The 20,724-nt window shown below is 32.2% G+C and overlaps 1 protein-coding gene across 1 annotated transcript in view; it reads right to left on the reverse strand.

Moving 5' to 3' along the window:
* Positions 1–1,588: 1,588 nt before the first annotated feature.
* LOC114336142 (XK-related protein 6-like) overlaps positions 1,589–20,724 on the reverse strand; it is a 67,808-nt gene continuing 48,672 nt past the window's right edge. Inside the window, exons 2-4 of the mRNA XM_050654617.1 lie at positions 19,908–20,233; positions 18,207–18,368; positions 1,589–3,407 (exon numbers count right to left, since the gene is read on the reverse strand). Of these exons, the coding sequence (XP_050510574.1) occupies positions 2,902–3,407; positions 18,207–18,368; positions 19,908–20,233 (994 nt within the window). The 3' untranslated portion in view covers positions 1,589–2,901. The remainder of the gene's footprint in view (positions 3,408–18,206; positions 18,369–19,907; positions 20,234–20,724) is intronic.

Genomic DNA, 20,724 nt, shown 5'->3' on the forward strand with positions numbered 1-20,724 from the left:
AAAGAGGAAAAAGAAGAAGAAGAGTTTTTATTTCGTAACTATGATCCCAAGTATCCTTAATATTGCAACCCACATAGCATATTTTCTCCACTCTTTCTAACGGTGAATCGCTTATTGCAATTTGGGCGTTTATGTTGGTGTTCTTACTAATGGCCATTATTTTTGTCTTCTTATAATTTAGTTTTAGGAGCCAATTACAACATTATCCATCATCCTTTGAAGCCCCTGCGCCCTATCTGCCAGCAATACTGTATCGTCTGCATATTATGTAATATTGTTTATAAGTTGGCCGTTCAAAAGATGTTTTCGGAGTATAAATATGTTGAATAATGCTAGGGTAATAAGGTTTTTTCCATGACACTCAAGCAGCCAGGGTACTGAAGCGTTTTTTCGACAGGTAATACCTATAAGAGCAAATTGTAACTATTTCTTGCGTAGGATCTGGCGGCCATTTTTATTTATAAACAATTAAGTGTCAAAAAATGGCAGTTTTCCCTTTTTTTTTTCAAATCAATGGAAAACAGTGAAACTTATAGTTTTTTGAGTACAAATTTCTTTGAACCCCCTCCGTGGCTCAGTGGTAAGAGCGCCTGCCTTTGGATCGAAAAAATCCGAAAGGTTGTGGGTTCGAATCTCACCAGGGTCAGAAATTTTTCATTTATTATAAATTAATAAATGAATATAGTTTCTGTCCTTGTGGGATCGGTACTCACCGGAGGGACCGCAGACGTTCGGATACAATTAGCGTCTCTTTGCAAAGACAATGACGTCGACTTTGCAAAGTAACAAGACACTTACTCAACACACACACTACACAAGGTACCTAACTGTTCAAAATTACCGTACCTACCATGCCAATGGCCATTAGTTGTCGAGGCATTAGCTAAAATAATAAAAAAAAAAATTCTTTGAGATTATGGAAAAAGCTTTAAATTGACGTATTACAAAGTTTGATATACTCATTTATTGTTAATATAATTGCGAAAAAAGGTCGGAATTGCAAAAAAAAATTAATTTCGAAATATCTATTGTAAAAATTAGTGTACAGCTTTGAAATTTTTGTCATATAAGGGTTCTTTGGTGCTTAATATGTGATAAAAATTTCAAAGCAATTCATTCAATTGTTTAAATTTTATTCAAATTGTTTTTCCCAGAGAGCATTTTTTTGCAATAACATAAGTCAGAAAAAAATGACGTTAGAACCATTCCACAGGTGACAAGTGAAAGAGCATGAGTTATATTTTCAACATGGTTTAAAAAAAGCGAATAAAAAATGCATTTATTAGTAATAAATAATTATGCAAAAGTATCGTAAATCTTTCCTTATAAACTTTTTTTTTGTTATATAAGAAATTATATATATATTTATTACAATTTTGAATCAAATATGATATAAATAACATTACTTGGTAGTTTTTTGGAAAAAGTTATTCAAAAAGTTTATAAGGAAATATTTACGATACTTTTGCATAATTATTTATTACTAATAAATGAATTTTTTATTCACTTTCTTTAAACCAAGTTGAAAATATAGCTCATGCTCTTCTATTTGACACCTGTGGAATGGTTCTAACGTCATTTTTTTCTGACATGTTATTGCAAAAAAAATGCTCTCTGAGATAAACAATGCGAATAAAATTTAAACAATTGAATGAATCGCTTTGAAATTTTTATCACATATTAAGCACCAAAGAACCCTCATTTGACAAAAATTTCAAACCTGTACACTAATTTTTACAGCAGTTATTGCGAAAATAATTATTTTTGCAATTCCGACCTTTTTTCGAAATTATATTAACAATAAATGAGTATATCAAACTTTGTAATATGTCATTTTAAAGCTTTTTCCATAATCTCAAAGAAATTTGTACTAAAAAAACCATAAGTTTTACTTTTTTTCATTGATTTGAAAAAAAAAGAGAAAAATGCCATTTTTTGACAGTTAATTGTTTATAAATAAAAATGGCCACCAGGTCCTACGCAGGAAATAGTTACAATTTGTTTCTATAGGTATTACTTGTCGAAAAAACGCTTCAGTACCCTGGCCTACGAAAGCCTGGCCACTGAAGTGTCACGAACAGGGTATATTTTTGTCTTATTACCCTGGCCTAGTATATCACCAAAACTTGCAACAAATTTAAGCAGGAGAAATAAAAAATGTTAATTGTACAATAAATCTGTCATAATCCTTTTGATTTTTCCTTAAAAAAAATCATGTCGTTCGATATCCATTCTTCTTCTTATTACGCCTTGAAGTAGCCATGTAGAGGAAATCAATGCTAGTTCTTGTTTCCAACTACAGCAATCCTTTACTGTACATTGCAATTTTGAAATAATTAAATTATTATATTATTTATATTCAATTACAATTTTAATATCTTTGGATCTTTTTCTCGTAAGTTCAATAAGTCAGAATAAATTCATTTATATATCAATATAAAAATTTATGAATTTCAACGCACCTTTATATTTTACGTTTTAGAATATTTGTCATTAAATTCTTTTACGATATTTATGAATATCGTATGTAAATGTATTCATATGATTATAATATATTCAAAAGTTTATAAAATCTTGACAAAAATATAAAAACAGAGCGGGGATCATTTAGTTACGTCAGTACATATATTCAATTTTTGGAAAAAACTTCCATTTCGTCTAATGCACAATTAAATGCTACGCTACAGCCATTTTCAATCGCAGCTGAAGGGGTCAACGAAAAGTAAGTCTGTTTCATACAGACCAACCAACATAAACATGATTCTTTAATTGTAACAATATACCGACAAAATTGCATTGAAAATTATTGTATTTAAGGTCAGAAATAAACACTTGTGCATAGATAACAATAACTTCCATATGTAATATACCTTTTACGTCTTTTTAGACGTAAACCAAAGATCAAGATCGAGATCTTAAATTATATGATTTGCTATAACCTGGCCTTTCAGACTCCAAAAAATCGGAATCCAAACTTGGAATTTTCGACCGGTTCATTTTAGAAGGATGACAACAATTGTAGTAAACAAGTAGAAATATGATACCAAGTAAAAATGTGACTATCTGTCCCCCAGCTGCCCCATAGTACAACATGGGATTGAGTTCAGAATTGTTAGTAACCATACACCATACTACCAGTGCTGCTGTGTTTTCCATAAAGCACACTAAATAATAAGCTAGGTAGACGTAACGTGTGGGTCCGTCTCGTGGAGATATAAACGCCAATACATATGCCAGACCTAAGGCTGTTGAGAGAAGCAATTCCTCGCATCGGCTGCCACACGCTGCTGTTTGATGTTGGCCCAAGGCAAGCCATACGGACATGACACCCCAGTGTAACGCGCAGACGCAGCCCATCCAGGCAGGGAATATTGAAGCTAAAAGACTTAAGGCTAGGACTCGGGACACTGTAACAAAAAATATATAAATAAAAACTTTCATTGATTAAATCTACACTCACCGGCACAAAATTCCGCTTTTTGAAATATGAAACAAAATTTGATAATCTATAACTTTATTTAACAATAAAACACTGAAAACGTTTGTTTTCTATACTTCCACAAAATTTATTACAACTATGTGACTACAGCTGTTTCGGCAGAGTACCTTTCTCAAGTGATATAGTTTACAATGTGTTTGCCTTTTTAAGTCTTTAACTGAAGAGGTTGAGGAGTGGGGAGCTGTGTGTCTCGAGTTGGTCATTCAGAATTATATCTGTATTTTTAAGTTTATTAATTTCCATAGATTCTAAAAAAGATAGCTTAAGGCCTTTATTCTGGATATGCAGAATTTGAAACTCTTCATTGAAAGAATGATTATGATCTAGAAGGTGAAGTGCGTATGTAGAAGTGTCTGTTTTTCTATTGTTGAAAGCCCTTTTGTGTTCTGCTATTCGTTTGTCAAAATTTCTGCCAGTTTGACCGATGTATGTTTTCAGACAGTCACCACAAGCATTCCACAAGTTAGTTTGTACACACCACTCTGTAGTTGTTTTCTCTTTCGGCTTTTATTGCTCTTAATATATTTGCTTAAGTTGTTGTTAGTTCTGAAAGCTGGTGTTATTCCTTTCTTTTTTATGTATCTGGCTATTTTTGCTGTTATCTTGCCAGTATATGTGAGAGAGCAGAAGGTACTGGGTTCTTTCTGTGGTGGTGGATACACTAATTTCAGGGCTTTCTTATGGAGTTTTTGGTTTAAAATTTTGTTAACTGTTTGTTCGTTATAGCCGTTGTTTACTGCTATTTATTAAAAAGGCAAACACATTGTAAACTATATCACTTGAGAAAGGCACTCTGCCGAAACAGCTGTAGTCACATAGTTGTAATAAATTTTGTGGAAGTATAGAAAACAAAGGTTTTCAGTGTTTTATTGTTAGATAAAATGAACTTCCATCAAGTAACGGTCGAATCTATCAATTATATAACTTTATTATTTGTACTCCGATTTTCAAGATTCTTGGATCAGTTTGTAGGTATGTACATGTTTTCATGTCGTTTGTTATTATTCCGGTAACAAATTTTTTTTGCTTAGATTGCATTATACAGGGGTGAATGGAAACGTTGTATTTTCTTCTAACTTAAAAAAATTCTGTGGAAAAATTGGAGGGCTGATTTTGTTACTTACTCCTTTTGTATTATCCTGGAGGTATCCCTAAGACTTTGTTTTTTATGATGTGTAAGATGTGTTATACTTGCCTGGCGAACAAGGGCGGATCCAGGATTCGGGAGGCGCCATGAACATTGGGGGGGGGGGGGGGATTTTAAAAAATTAGGGTTACGATGGTGAGTTTTAAGGCGCTTCTCATACATTTTTACCGTGTGTGAAAAGTACCTTAAAATTCACCATTCCTGCCGTAGTACCGATTCTTACACATTTCTTCGGATCCAAGTGCAGTTCTTTCAACAAGTTTAATAATACCGTTTTTCCCAATGCTTCTCTTGTCAGGCCTTGTTCTTCCATCTTTCTTGATTTTCAGTAATTATTTTTAGGTTCTCAAAAGCGTCAAAATTAACTTGGCAAAGTCTTCACGAATGTTGTTATTGTATCAAATGTCTGTTGTTGTATATCAAATTTAGGGAAAACTTTTCCACGTGGGATACGTCTGTCGTTTCGTCAAATATGACAGAGTAATAATTTGCACTTTGAACCTCATCTTTTATTTGTTCAATTATTTCTTCACCTTAATATTCATTGATTTTGACTGGTGCTACTCATGTATGTTGCTCAGAAAGATGCTGTGGATAGGTGTTATTTAAAAGTCTTATCTCCTGATGCGATTTTAAACCTTAACAATTCCCCTCATTGCTAGGTCCAGCATCTTCGTCCAGAAGCAGAAGGCCATCATCACGATGGTCTCTTAGAGGAATATTTTGTCGACCTAAAACACCAACACTATAGACCCTACTCTTGGTCATAGTCTTTCTTTATTTTTTTGTATCTGTTTAGACCTCTGAGAGTCTATCTGGTTAATGACTGACTTTTGAGAGTTGCGATAACTTTGTAGAAAATCCAGCTCAACCTGAACGCAGTCCTTGTGGTATGATGTTTTTTCATGGGTTTGTATGGCTCCGTCTTTGCTCATGGGTTTGGCGAAAGATGTTAAAGGTTTAGTGACAAGGCTTTGGGCTGTCATCCCTTTATTGTGACCATATTTTTCATTAGAAAAAAAAACCAATATTTGTAAAACCATTCCTTTTCACTGTGCGAAATTACCATCCAACTCCTTTGTTCCAAGTGCTAGTGACCCAAGTAATGCTTCATTTCTTTTTTATTCTTTGTGTGTATAGAATATGGAAATTGATACGATTTTGATGCCTGTAAAGGTCGTTCTAACAATTGACCCTTTGTAAAATTATCAACATTTTGATTTATAAAACATCCTGTCACTCTTGAAGCTTCCATTACTGCCTTTGTTCAATTCTAGTCTAGAAAACATATTTATTCCGTTTTGTACATATATATGTGTTTGAAATTAAAAACATTTGAACTGCAAATATTTAAATTTATATATTTTTTAAATTCTCGGAGGGGGCCATGCCCTAGGAGGCCTAGGAGACGGCGAATAGCTATTTTTAATTCATCCCATAAATGTTCAATAGGATTGAGATCTGGGCTGTATGCGGGCCATTCTAATCTTATCAATTCAACCTATATTTAAGATATTTATGTCTAAGAGTCAATCAGTGTTTTTATTTACAAAAAATTGTACAGCTCTTACAATAAAAGAGATATTCGGATAATTCAAACCAAAATCTTAGGAATATCTCCAGGATAATACAAAAGGAGTATGTAACAAAATCAGCCCTCCAATTTTTCCACAGAATTTTTTAAAGTTACTAGAAAATACAACGCTTCCATTCACCCCGTATAATGCCATCTAAGCGAAACTTTTTTTTTACCGAAATAATAACAAACGACACCAAAACATGTACCTATAAATTGATGCAAGAATCTTCAAAATCGGAGTACAAATAATAAAGATATAAATTGTCAAACTTAATCAAACATTTTGGGTGGCGGAATTTTGTGCCGGTGAGTGTATCTACAAACTAATTGAGCGGCTTGTAAATATTTACGTTACTTTTATGTAACACTATGCTAACAAAACAAAGAAAATGATGTCGAAGTTTTTGCAAGGTTTATCATTATTTTTCTCATTACTAGTGATGTGAGGTAAGAATGGTCTCAGTAGAATATTCTCAAAAACGAGAATATTTTCGTTGGTAATTTTTTCAAAATACTTTTAGCAGTATCGTTAATACGCGTGAAATTAATAAATCTTATCTTTTACTGGCCACTTTTAATAAAATTCAGACTAAAAAAAAGAAGACATCTGTACACCAATAGCGTTAAAGTTTTTGAAGTTATACTTCTTTAGGCGCGATTGGGAGTTATAAGGTTTGTTCCAACTCGATACAAAACCGTTCTTGAATCGTTACGCGCATGTGCAAAAACGAATAATTATGCGCAGTAACACATTTTTCGTTACTGCGCATACTCGTAACCGTTCAAGAACGGTTTTGTATCGAGTTGGAACAAACCTAATGTAAATGTGCGCGAATTCATGTTAGTGCTATATGTTCGCTCTGCTTGGGTATTCCAATGACATGTCAAAAATTATCCAATATGGCGGCTGTGGTTAAAAAATGTGTTGTTGTCATTTTTGTTATTATGATTATGGTTGTTAAGTTGTGTTTTAAAAGTTGCGAGAACAGAGACAAAAATGAATTTATAGTTGTAATGACTTTTTAAATAGTTTTTATATATATTTTTGGACTTATTAATATAGAAAAAAAGAATGTGTGTGTACTTCGTACGCACGTTAAAATTTATACTTCTATTAAAATTGTGTAGAAAATCTGACGTTTTTTAGATTTTGTACGATCCCTCAAGGGAAAAGCAATTGCTGGGACGCTCCAGTTCGTCAAAAAATGACGGATTAACATTATTTTTCGAGAATTTACCATTTTTAATGATTTATTGACGAAAATACAGCAGAAAATCGAAAGGCTATAGCCCATGAAAAAATTAAAGTATAAATTTTTTGTCTAAAAACGACGTTTTTTTAGAGTTTATACGATTCCTCACGAGAAAAACAAATGCGGGGACGCATGACGTATTAACGTTATTTTTAATTTTTGGTATTATGTTAAATATTAAAATTAGTTTAATATTTAAATAAAAATACAAATAAAATGTTTAAAATATATTTGTTTCGTTGAAATCATAAAAATAGAAGTATAACTTCTTACGTGCGTACAAATTACACACACTCTTTTTTTTTAAGGCACATATATTAATCATTCAGCCAGTCGCAATCAGATTATAGTCTAATGTGTAGTGTGTGTTGAGTAAATGTCTTGTTACTTAGTAAAATCGACTTCATTGTCTTTATAAAGAGACGCTCATTGTATCCGAACGTCTGTCGTCCCTCCGGTGAATACCGATCCTACAAGAATAGAAATTATTTTATTTTATTAAATTTTTAAGCGCTAAATATTATTTTTGGTTTTAATAGTTTTCTTTGTCCCTCTAAGAAAAGACAAAGTGGCGCCAAGAACCACCCTTACATCTCTTTAATGCTACTTTGTCTTACACACTTTAATGCTACAATGTCCGTTGATAATATAGGTATAATGCGATCAAAAAATTGTTCGTTTCCTATGAGATTTTTTTTTATTATCTAATCAGCTTTTTGAGGTAATATTTCTATTTTAAAAGCGTCACTTTGAAATTTCACAATCACATTTCCGCCAATTTTACGATAATTTTTTCTAAAGGTAAAACATGACATCACTATGGTAAGTATATTATCTCCTGCAATAAAAAATATTGCTTTTCTCTTGAAACAATTAATCTGTTTAATTTCAAAACAAATATTGTAATATTTATTATCCTAGATAACAATAGAATTAGTAGTCATAATTAGATCACTATGTAATTTCTAACATAAAGGTTCTTTAAAATATATTGTTAGTCAGATGCTTGTTTTATTTGCCAAGTGGATCTGTACCTATTGTTAACTCATACAATGCAGATAGTGCATGCTGCTACTCTATCGTTTTAGAATAACAGAAATAAACCTGAACAAAGAAGTGAGAAATCAAGAAAAAGCAAATAGACTGACAGGATGCCTTAATGGCGAATATATCGCGAAACCGACATACTAGCACTGAGATGAAGGCAAGAATTTATAAAACTAGTGTAAGACCAATAATGCCATCAAAACAATGCCATATGCATTACCCGATACAGCCACAATAGAAAGACTACTGGAAACGGCAGAGATGAGAGTACTGGGAAGAATTGCAGGAAATACGCTGAGAGCTTGAAAGAGGAGTGAAGACATTAGAACACAATGTAACGTACAGTGTAAACGAATGGACACTAAATAGAACAAAAGAATGGAATAACCACAAAAGCAGAAGGGCGAGACACGTGTGGTAAAAAGCACAATTGCTTATAAAGATGAGGAAGAAGAAGAAATTCCGTTATACACTACTACTATTGCGTTTACCTATATCTTCACTATACTTTATAGCAGAGGTCCCCAAACTATTTTTTCTCGTTGACCACTTTAAAAAATTTAGTGGTTTCGGTGGATCCCCTGCTGCTACATTTTTAAAATCGCGAATGAATTCCGTTGTTGCGTTAGCCGCCATCTTGATTTTAAAGAAGAACCGTTTTTGCTCAATATCTCTGCCATTTTTAACTTTTCGACAAAAAGTGTAAGTGCTGAAATTGTTGAAAATATGATTTCATATAATTGCTTTTATTATAAATTTTTTTGTGCCGTCGATATTTTCCGAGTTAGGGGGTTTGATATTACAATTTTTTTAACCCTTTTTTTCGTACAGTCGATATTTTGGGAGTTAATTGTACTTTCAGTAGACGCCTATATTTTTGACTGATATTACTCCACGTATTTTTTTGTATTGTAAAACTATACAAATTATTTTAACCACTTAAAGTCCTGTGTTTTGGCTATCTGTGGGCAAATTTTCAGACAAATCGAAGGACGTGTGTTTTGGGAATGGAGGCAAATGTAAAAAAACGGTATTTTAACGTTTTCTATACTAAAATTTGATTAAAAACTTATTTTTAATTAAAATAACTTGTTATAATGCGTTATAATGACATTTTTGAGACCCTACTATTAAAAAATTATTTTTTCCATTGATATTTTACGATAAAAAAATGCAAATTTGTTTAAATAAATACCAAATCACTATAAAATTTTCGTGGACCCAAACTTACAACTTGTGAATCCCCATTTTTGTTTCACGCCAACGTAGACCCCGTTGAATCCCTCGTGGACCCAGGGTGTCCACCTGGACCACTTAGTAAATCACTGCTTTATACAGGGTGTAACGAAAATACAGGTCATAAATTTAATCACATATTCTGGGACCAAAAATAGCTCGATTGAACCTAACTTACTTTAGTACAAATGTGCACAAAAAAAGTTACAGCCCTTTGAAGTTACAAAAATGAAAATCGATTTTTTCCAATATATCGAAAACTATTAGAGATTTTTTATTGAAAATGGACATGTGGCATTCTTATGGCAGCAGTATCTTAAGTACGTTCTTTTGTGTACGTTTCAATTTAATTATTATTGTAGTACCATTAGTTATAACACAATGTTTTAAAAACTTTTTTTGCCTCTTTAGTACTTTTTCGAAAAGTCAGTTTTTATCAAGATATTTTGAATATTTGTCAAATCCACCACACGTTTGTATATGGTTAAGTACGATTATGGAGACTTGGTAATAATAGGAAAATTTATTTATGATTTACATTTTTAGGTACAGTAGAACCCCGCAAATCCGAACTAATTGGGGGGACAGCCTGTTCGGATTCCGAAAAGTTCGGATTATCCGAAAGTTAGCCTTAACTAGTAGTTCAAAGCTTTCATTGTGATTTTGAGTAGCCAAACGTTCTCGCAAGAGTGTGGACAATATTTTTGGACTCAAGTTGACTACGAGCGAACCAAAGTAAGTTTGTGTTTAACCTTTATAAACCTATATATTAAAGTATAATATTTATTTTTAAGAAATTTTAAATGTCAAAGTCCTAGCAATTCTACATCGTTCAATTTTCTGGCTTTACTCTGTATAATAAACATGTTTTTAAATTTTTGTCTTGAATTTTTAAATTTTTTTCACTTTCCGTTAATTCGGATTTGCCGAAAGTTCGGATTCGCAGGGTTCGGATTTACGGGGTTCTACTGTATATGTATTTTGAATCATAAAAAGAAGCCACATCTCGATAAAAGGTGCCTTCTCGAAAAAATACAAAGAAGCAAAAAAGTTTTAAAAACATCGTGTTTAACTAATTGTATCGCAGTAATAGTTTAATTGGAACGTACACAACCATTTGGGGGGTTTAAACGAACAAAACCTCCATAAAATATTTATGTAAACATATTAAAAAAGAAGCCGCAATTCGATAAAAACTGCTTTATCGAAAAAATACTAAGAGCCAAAAAAGTTTTAAAAATATTGAATTTAACTAATGGTACCACAAAAATAATTTAATTGAAATGTACACAAAAGTTTGGGGGGAGGGGGGGGTTTAAGGCAGCAAAACTCCCTTAAAATTTTTATGGGGTGCACAAATTTCACTATAATTTTTCTTTAAGATATTCCTGCCATAAGAATGCTACATGTCCATTTTCAATAAAAAATCTCTAATAGTTTTCGATATATTCGAAAAAATCGATTTTGTAATTTCAAAGGGCTGTACCTTTTCTTATGTGCATATTTGTACTAAGGTAAGTTAGGTTCATTTGAACTATTTTTGGTCCTAGAATATGTGATTTAATTTATGACCTGTATTTTTGTTACACCCTGTAGATTCAATTCAATTTAACCTCGATGTGCACCAAATCTTAGATTTCCAGCAAGCATAAGATTCCACAAAAGAAGCAGTATATGGCTAGCAATGCTAAAAACGGGAATACGAAGAAAATTAGTGGAGGCTATCCCTGACTTCTTCTTTTGGAACTGCTTTACTTTCTATTTTTGGCCACAGCTTTAGATTTCCTCTTCTTATTACGGTGTTTATCTCAAACTTCCCTTCTAAACGTCTTATATGTATACTGTATACAGACAGTTCATATTTTGTTCTTCTAAAGACTCCATGATTAATTTTTGACAGTATTTGGGTGTTTTTCATGAGTAGTATTTTGATTGGCCAATGGTCTTGTACCGTATTGATTGTATTATTTTTCTCAGAAATTATATCATCAGTGAGTTATCTTATATTATCTAATAATTTGATGATACATAACGTTAGTTTTGGAAACCAATGCATATTTATAGATCAAGATAAACATATTATTAAACTTTATTTGCGAAGCTCTCAGAATGCTTATTGCTGTCCTGATTTGTTGTTTACTATATATTTTGGTATAATTAATTTTTCTACTTGGGAAGGTGGTTATATTGCTAACTCTCTTCAACAAAATAATCAATGAAAATTGCAGATCGCCTCACTGTACAATTCTTGAAAATTATGGACAAAACCGCCGTAAAAAGACTTGCATAATATATTCAACAGTATATACCAGTGGTTCCCAACCTTTTATGTCTGGCGACACACTTTCTGATGTTTTTTCATATTCGCGACCCATCCCTCAACCATGATGATACGCTATTATGTACTCTGAACGTCACTCAGCTACTGTCAGAGCCACGCCGCGACCCACCTGAAATCTGTCCGCGACCCACTGGTGGGTGGCGACTAGTGTTGCCAGGTCCGATTTATTTTTAATCGGTACATAAGCAAAAACAAATCGGGATTTAGGGTTGTAGATCGGGACAAATAAACAACAATAGCCCAGTAAATGACCGTTTTAAAGTGTCATTATCAGAGTCAACTCCGAATTGCATAAAAATCTGGTTTTTGGTTCTACTTACTGTCTACTTCAAAGTTGAACTGTACCGTTGGTTGCTTTTACTTGGGGGTGGCAGTTACAGTTACTTCTTCTCGGGGGTAAAAAACGCTCGTTTAAAGTAAATCCCAAAATGGATCAACAGACTAACTCTAAAAACTTTTGTTCTATGTAATTTTTAAACTAAGTCAATACTTTTCGAGTAATTTTATCGAAAAAATATTCTTAGCAAAAATGTAGCTTTTAAAAAAGCAAAAAAGATTGTATGTTCAGAAAGTCTATAAAACCAGTAAAAGCAAAGTTGTAGCACATCAAAAATACGTTCTTATTCGTCAAATTCCAAATCGAATTTTTCAACTTGAAATAACCAAAAAATTAAGTAATTTTCGGGCAAAACCTATTAAAATTTTTAAAGTGTTTAAAAAATATTTAATTTTGTTTTATATAAAAGTCTCTAGCATTAAAACTAAGCGAGTTACGCTCAAATAAAGTTGGCTCCTTTTTTTGGTAAAAAAGTCGGGAAAATCTCACCCTATTTAGCACCGTAAATAAAATTAATCGTTACCGCTTTACCATTTACTTTATATGTGTATTGTTTATACGATCTGTCAGGTTTACCGATTGGGAGTGCTTAATTTTGAAAAAAATTGGTTTTATAGTAAAAAAAATTTCCTAAAATATTGGAAAATGCATTTTTTTCAAAATAACTTAAAAAGTATTAGGGATACTAAAAATCTCAAGGAGTAAAAAGTAGGTGGGTTTTGCTTTTATAAATATGATAGAAACGTTAATAAAATAATTTTTTTGGTAAAATTGTGGCTTATTTCCCATTAAAAATAGTTGATTATAAAAATGCCACAAGGAAATAGCTTCACAACAACATGATAGAAACATTTTGTTTTTCTGTAATACAAAAATTGGTTAAAATATGGCTGTTCATATTTTGCATACATTCGTGATTAGTGACTCGTTCAGGCCCTTTCAATCATGTAAAAAATACATAAGTAAAGTAAATTGTTTGTAAAACGGTAACAATTAATTTCATTTGGGGTGCTAAGTCGGGTGAGATTTTCACGATTTTTTTTTACCGAAAAAAAAGGAGTCAACTTGATTTTGAGCATAACCCGTTTAGTTTTGATGCTAGAAACTTTTTTAAAACTTTTATAAAAATAAAGCTTTATTAAAAAAGTTTTAATTGGTTTTTTCCGAAAAGCGCTTAATTTCTTGGTTATTTCACGTTGAAATATTTGATTTGGAATTTGACGAATAAGAACGTATTTTTCATGAGCTACAACTTTGCTTTTGCTGGGTCTATAGACTTTACGAGTTCACCATTTTTTTTTTTTTCATTTTTTTTATATTAATCTACATTTTTACTAAGAATATTTTTTTCGATCAAATTCTTACTTTTTGAGTTATTTGTGAAAATTGCTTGAATGCGTGATTTTTTTTGTCGTAAAATACATATTTTCAATCGTAAATAACTCGAAAAGTATTAACTAAGTTAAAATTCTATAGAACTAAAGTTGCTTAGAATTAGTCAATTTATCCATCTCCGGCCTTATTTTAAACGCGCGGTTTTTCACCCCCAAATAGGGGGTGACCGTAACGCTCCGAGTAAAAGCAATCAACGGCACAAGCCGTCCAAATTTTCATGCAATTCGGAGTTGATCCTGATTATTTCATTCATAGGAGATTCTGACCAATAGAAAGCTACAGAAATCTAAATTAAATCGATAATTTTTGATAATTTCCCGTCGTCAAGTATATTACGTCAGATGCCCTTCGTTGCTACAAAAAAATACATTCAGTGACATTAATGTCAATTAATGTTTTAAAAATTATAAAAGTGATGACTTTCAACCGTCAAATTAATATTTATAACAACAGTTTGTTTAATTGTACTAATTTGTACTTACATAAAATTACAATAAAATTTTGGTTTTGAACAGTTTTATTCATGAAATAATCGCAACAACTTGCACTCGATCTCTAAAATTAATATAGAATTTTTGCCCTCGTGACACTTTGACATAATTTCACTCCCCTTTGGGTCGTGAAATTAAAACTGTCAAAGTGTCACTCGAGAAAAATTCAATAATTTTAGAGCTCTTGTGCAATTACTACTGAAAATTACACGCTATCGCCGTATTTCGTAAATTAAAAAATCGTTGATTAAGTAAATTATTTATTTTTTATCAAAATTATATTTTTCAATCGATTTTGCCGCTTTTAGGAGTGCCTTGTTTTTATAACATAGTTATAAAATTCACTGCAAGTCCTCCTGAAATAGGTTTTCGTTGGTGAAAATCGGGACATTTAGTGTCTCGATCAGGTACAAATCGGTACGCGTCCCGAGACCCCTGAAAATCGGGACGTCCCGCGCAAATCGTGACACCTGGTAACGCTAGTCGCGACCTACCGGTTGGGAAACACTGGTATATACCAAAGTAGAAGATACCCCAATTGTAACAGATCTACTTTTTAATTAACACTATCGAATAATAAGACTTAGATCCACTGTACCCCAACGGTAACTTGATCCACTTTCTAATTCAGACTATCGAATAATAAGACTTATGAGCCCTGAAGCCGATTCGGCTTTAGGAATGCATTGGGCCTTCGAAAAGTATGTTACCTTAATTTCCTTAAAACTGGGGATGTCAGTTGTTAACAAAACACCGGTTTTCGGTTTTACTGGTCTTTTACTTACAGTTTAATCTGGCGGTTCTTCTTCTTCATGTGCCATCTACTCCAAGAAGGTCTAAAGAGATCAAGAGAGAAGCTCTTAAACCAGGAGATGCGTCTTCTTCCCCGACTTCTTTTACCCTATATTCTTGTATTATTAATTGCAACAAGTTATAACGCTCGCCCCTCATGACATGTCCAGATATTGCAGTTTTCTAACTCTAATCTGGCGGTTATAAATGGTCAAAAAACCGGACATTCCAAAACTGGTGTTCTATTTGTTTAATCACTAGCCAATAGCAAATAGGTTACAACGTTACATTTACATTGCACTTAAGTTTGGGATACTCCATCGAATCGATATCAATATTATCGATATCGATACTATCGAAAGAATAAATCGATACCAAACTAATCGATAAACATATCATAGTCAATTAGGATCGAAAATAGAAATCAGTCATGTCATTAGCCATTGAAATGTTACATTTAGGGTTGCATTTCTTAGAGGAGTCAATTTTATTTTTTTAACGTGTAGGGGGGTTCAGTAGAAGCTTAAGTTCAAGTTTTTAGGGTCGTCACCCTTGTCCCCCGGCCGCCATGTTGGAAAAAGGGGTGCAAAGGGCTTTCGCACTGTATCTCCTAAACTAGCAATCCTACAGAAAATTTAATTACACATAAAATGTAGCAAATTCAATTTCCTACAATTTTATATTTATTACTTTTTATCGTCAAGTGACCAACAAAAAAGTTATAAACAAAAATAAGAGAAAATTTTGTAAGAAGTTCCCTTTTGGAGGATATAACTTTTTTTCCGTTCATTTCACAATAAAATAACATCATAGCGATTTTGTAGAGGGTTTTTCAATGAACAATTTTCACTATAAAGTTGTTTAATTTTATTTATTATCTACGTTTTACAGCGCTCCAAACTTGACCAGATTCTCGAATTCTCATAGGAATACAATACTTTTCTATCTATATATTAGGCGAGCATCAACCGTTATGCCGACCACGAAAATCAAATTTAAGGTAAATGACCCAATTTTAGTCTATTTTTATGATTTCGAGGTCGCTGAATCCGAATATGAAGTTTATTTTTTATCTAGGGTTGGTGGAACATGTTCAAAAATCAAATTTTATACAAAAATGCTAAAAATCAATTTTGATGATTTTTCAAATTTACCTCGCTGTATCTTTGGTCGCTGTAAATATTTACTTTTGAAAATTTTACTGTGGCATCTTTGAAGTATGTAGATAACAATGAAATTTGTCCAAAATGTTTAAACACATTAAAAAAGGAGCTGTTAATTTTTAAACATTTTGTCATCATATTTCGTTAGTTTCATGTTTACTTGAAAAAGTTGAGCGACAAACTTTTTAGTTTATAATTTTAACCAACACAAAGATAAAATATAATTTATGAAGAAGTTTTTTGGAAAATTTTAAGTCAAAATATACAATAGGAAAAAAGTTGTGTTACTTCATAGAAAAGCGGCACACCCCAAAAAACGCTTATATCTCGAGATCCTGACCACGGTGTGGTGAATGGCTAATTTTGATCATACTTTATGATTTTGATATCAAAAATCGTTTTTTTTGCTCTTCTTAAGAAGTTTGCGTTTTGCGGTTGCGTCATTCTTCTTCTGAACCGGCGAATTTGTCCTCAAACAACTTCTTGGGCGTTTTATATATATGCTTAGGGTTATAAGTTTGATAGTGGGGAGAAAGATCAAAAACAGATTAATAATAGCATAGGAATGTTAAAATCATAATAAATTGTATGAATAAAAAATATATATAGATAGAAAAGTAAGCCTAACTTTTTATTTTATTGATCCCTATGAGCATTCGAGAATCTGGTCAAGTTTGGAGCGCTGTAAAACCCATATAAATAAATAGAATTAAACAACTTTATAGTGAAAATATTTCGATGAAAAACCCTCTACAAAATTGCTATAATGTTATTTTATTTTAAAATGAACTGAAAAAAAGTTATAACCTCCAAAAGAAAACTTGTTAAAAAACTTTTACATATTTTTGTTTATATCTTTTTTGTTTGTCACTTGACGATAACAAGTAATAGAAAAAAAATTGTAGAGAATTTAATTTGCTACATTTTATGTTTAATTAGATTTTCCGTAGGGTTGGTAGTTTACGAGATATAGCGCGAAACCCCTTTGCACCCCATTTCCAAGATGGCGGCCGGGGGACAAGGGTGGCGACCCCACAAACTTGAACTTAAGCTTCTACTGATCCCCCCTACACATTAAAGAAATAAAATTGACTCCTTTAACAAATGCAAGGTACGGCTTAAAAATGTAACATTTTAATGGAGTAGTTGTCAAATCTGTTTAAGTTTTGGCCAGCTTAAAATTTCTCTTTCAAGAACGCGAGGGCGAAAAATTTCCTCCTTTTCCTCTTAAATTGATTATTTTTTCCAGAGGTAACTTATCCGGAAAGGTTATTAAAGACGGGTTGTGTGGTACCTAAAAAACTAGCGGTAGAACACAAAGTAACCATTGACTAAATACAGAAGATTCAATTCTGGATATAGCCAGTGATAAGCCAACATTACATCAGTATTGTACAGGAATGCATACAGTCGGAAAAATGAAAGAATACAAATGAACGAACATATAAAACACGCTGTATTTTCCTATCACCTTGTCACAAAGAAAATTGCCCAGCGCAAGTACATGTAATAATAATTATTATATGTACTTGCGCCGGCCAATTTTTTGTGTGACACGGTGACAGGAAAATACAGCGTGTTTTATATGTTCGTTCATGGGTATTCTTTCATTTTTCCTACTGTATATCCGTGCAGATGGTGGTCACTTCGAACATTTATTGTAATAATAATTTTTCATGTAAGTTAAAACAGTACACAAACGTTAATTATTAGATATTTAATAAAAACAAATGCTTTTTTTATCACTGTTATCAGTACCAATACATAATATGTATAACGATCGATAATTCATGATAGTTGATTTACAGTAATTTTAACGTGTAGTATGTAAACTAACTACCAACGTTGCCGGCCAAATATTATAAGACTTTTTGGTTTTAAATGGTGCGCTCAGCCCATACCTATAAGTATTACAGTATTACTTACATGCACTCATCAATTGCCAGCAAAAGGCAACTAGGATGCCTGGCCACTTCATTTTGTCTTTGTCGTCCCTGGCATAACGTACTGATCTGTGATAAGAAGTTAACGACCAAGCTATTGACATGAGGGCTACCAAGACAGTCCATGCTTGTAGTACTGCTATATCTACAAATTTGAAATATTAAAAAATAAAATATTTATTATATGTAGGAAATATTTGTTAAAATTTAAGGTTAGGAGATTATAAATTCAGTGTGGTTTACGACATAGCACATAAAGTACACAGGAAATGCTATGATAGATAGAGACCTCAGAAAAGGTGACTGAGAGAATAGAGTCCTGTAGAGGTATGTACTTTGAACGAAAACGGCGAACTCATAATGGGGAAAAATCGAAGAAGTAATAAAACAAAAAATTAAAATATATTCACGATTCACGAACCTTTACTATGATTCTTAAGGTGTAGAAGTGACATGAAAAGCTATGACTATTATTTAAATAAAATAAAATGACAACGTAGAATGAAGTAAACACGTCTGTTGTATTTAGGTATATGAATTTATTAAAAAATTCCTTTAAATGTATCCACGAACCTTTACTATAATTCTTAAGGTGTAGAAGTGACATGAAAAGCTATGACTATTATTTAAATAAAATAAAATGACAACGTAGAATGAACTAAACACTTCTGTTGTATTTAGGTATATGAATTTATTAAAAAATTCCTTTAAATGCATCCATGAACCTTTACTTTGATTCTTAAGGTGTAGAAGTGACATGAAAAGCATGACTATTATTTAAATAAAATAAAATGACAACGTAGAATGAAGTAAACATATCTGTTGTATTTAGATATATGAATTTATTAAAAAATTCCTTTAAAAATGTATCCACGAACCTTTTCTATGATTCTTAAGGTGTAGAAGTGACATGAAAAGCTATGACTATTATTTAAATAACATAAAATGACAACGTAGAATGAAGTAAACACTTCTGTTGTATTTAGATATATAAATGTATTAAAAAATTCCTTTAAATGTATCCACAAGGTAGTGGAAAATGCACAAAACGTTGTCGGTCAAAACTGACCATCATCAGTGTGAACGTCCAATGTATAAGTATTTGAAACTAGCCACTTCAATAGGTGTAAAAACCTCTAAATTACATTACTGATACATTTAACATTAAAAAGTAAAACGTCGATGTATTAAGATTAGTGGAATAACATGTGGATGTAGTTCATTCTTGCTCAAAATTGCACTATGTGCAGTAACTGAGTTGCTAACCGAGTTGGTCGTTAACCTCTCACTTGTGCACTATGTGCAATTTCGAGCAAGGATGAAGTACACCCACATGTTATTCCACTAATCTTAATACATCGACTTAATGTCGACTATTTTTTAATGTTATGTATCAGTAATTGTAATTTAGAGGTTTTTACACCTATTGAAGTGGCTAGTTTCAAATAAATTGTACACTGGACGTTCACACTGATGATGGTCAGTTTTGACCGAAAAGGTTTTGTACATTTTCCACTACCTTGTGGATAAATTTTAAGGAATTTTTTAATAAATTTATATACCTAAATACAACAGAAGTGTTTGCTTCATTCTACGTTGACTTATCGAAGGTATACAGCCAACTACAGGGTTTACCCTTTTTAAAGTTTTAAAATAAAATGAGGTATAACCATGTATAACTTACTTATGTTTAAATTAGGTTTTTCTGGATGAGCAACATGACTGAGCAAAATGACCAATTGTATTATGGCTTGAGGAGCAGCATGTAAAAAACAGTGGAACAATCTCAAAAGGGCACTATTCGTGTCTTCGTCCAACATCCGTCGATATAAAAGGGTTTGTTTAGCCTCATTACCAGTAGAGGCTTCTATTTTGCTTCGGATACCGTAAATTAGTGTATCTATGTACCTCAAAAGAGGAGACAGTTGGAGCAAAAGAAATATTATTCTGATGATCCATTGCGACACTGAGATACGGTCTAAGGTGGGATCGTCATGGTCTACAATATACCTGAAAAAGAAATTGGTTGTAAGTAACTTTTTACGCATTAAAATTTAAAAACATTCAATATAGTGATAAAACAGCAAGAGCTTTTTATTTTTTTACACCCAAATAACCGTAAAAATTCGGAGGTTATAAAACCATTTAACTGTGATCCCTATCATCGATTTAATGAAAATAACGTTCATTAAATAAAAATAACAATTTTTAAAACTCTTTTTTTATCTTTTTATGTTATCTACTGAAAGTAGATTATTACGTCTGCCAGCCCCCTAGTCATAATAGTCCACTGAAATATTCTCGACTGCTCAAAATTGGCAGAGAAGATGAAAACCTTTTGCATCCATATTTTCGACCATCAGGAATCCGAATCTGAAATTACTTTTGAGAGAAAATGCCGAGAAATCAGAAAAATAGAGATTTTCCGCAATGTTCTCGAAAACTACAATAGCTAGCGGAAAATAATTAAACCATCGTGTTTATTGAACGATTTTACATAA

This window comes from Diabrotica virgifera, chromosome 6 (genome assembly GCF_917563875.1).
Source record: "Diabrotica virgifera virgifera chromosome 6, PGI_DIABVI_V3a".
In the NCBI taxonomy this organism is placed as follows: Eukaryota; Metazoa; Arthropoda; class Insecta; order Coleoptera; family Chrysomelidae; genus Diabrotica; species Diabrotica virgifera.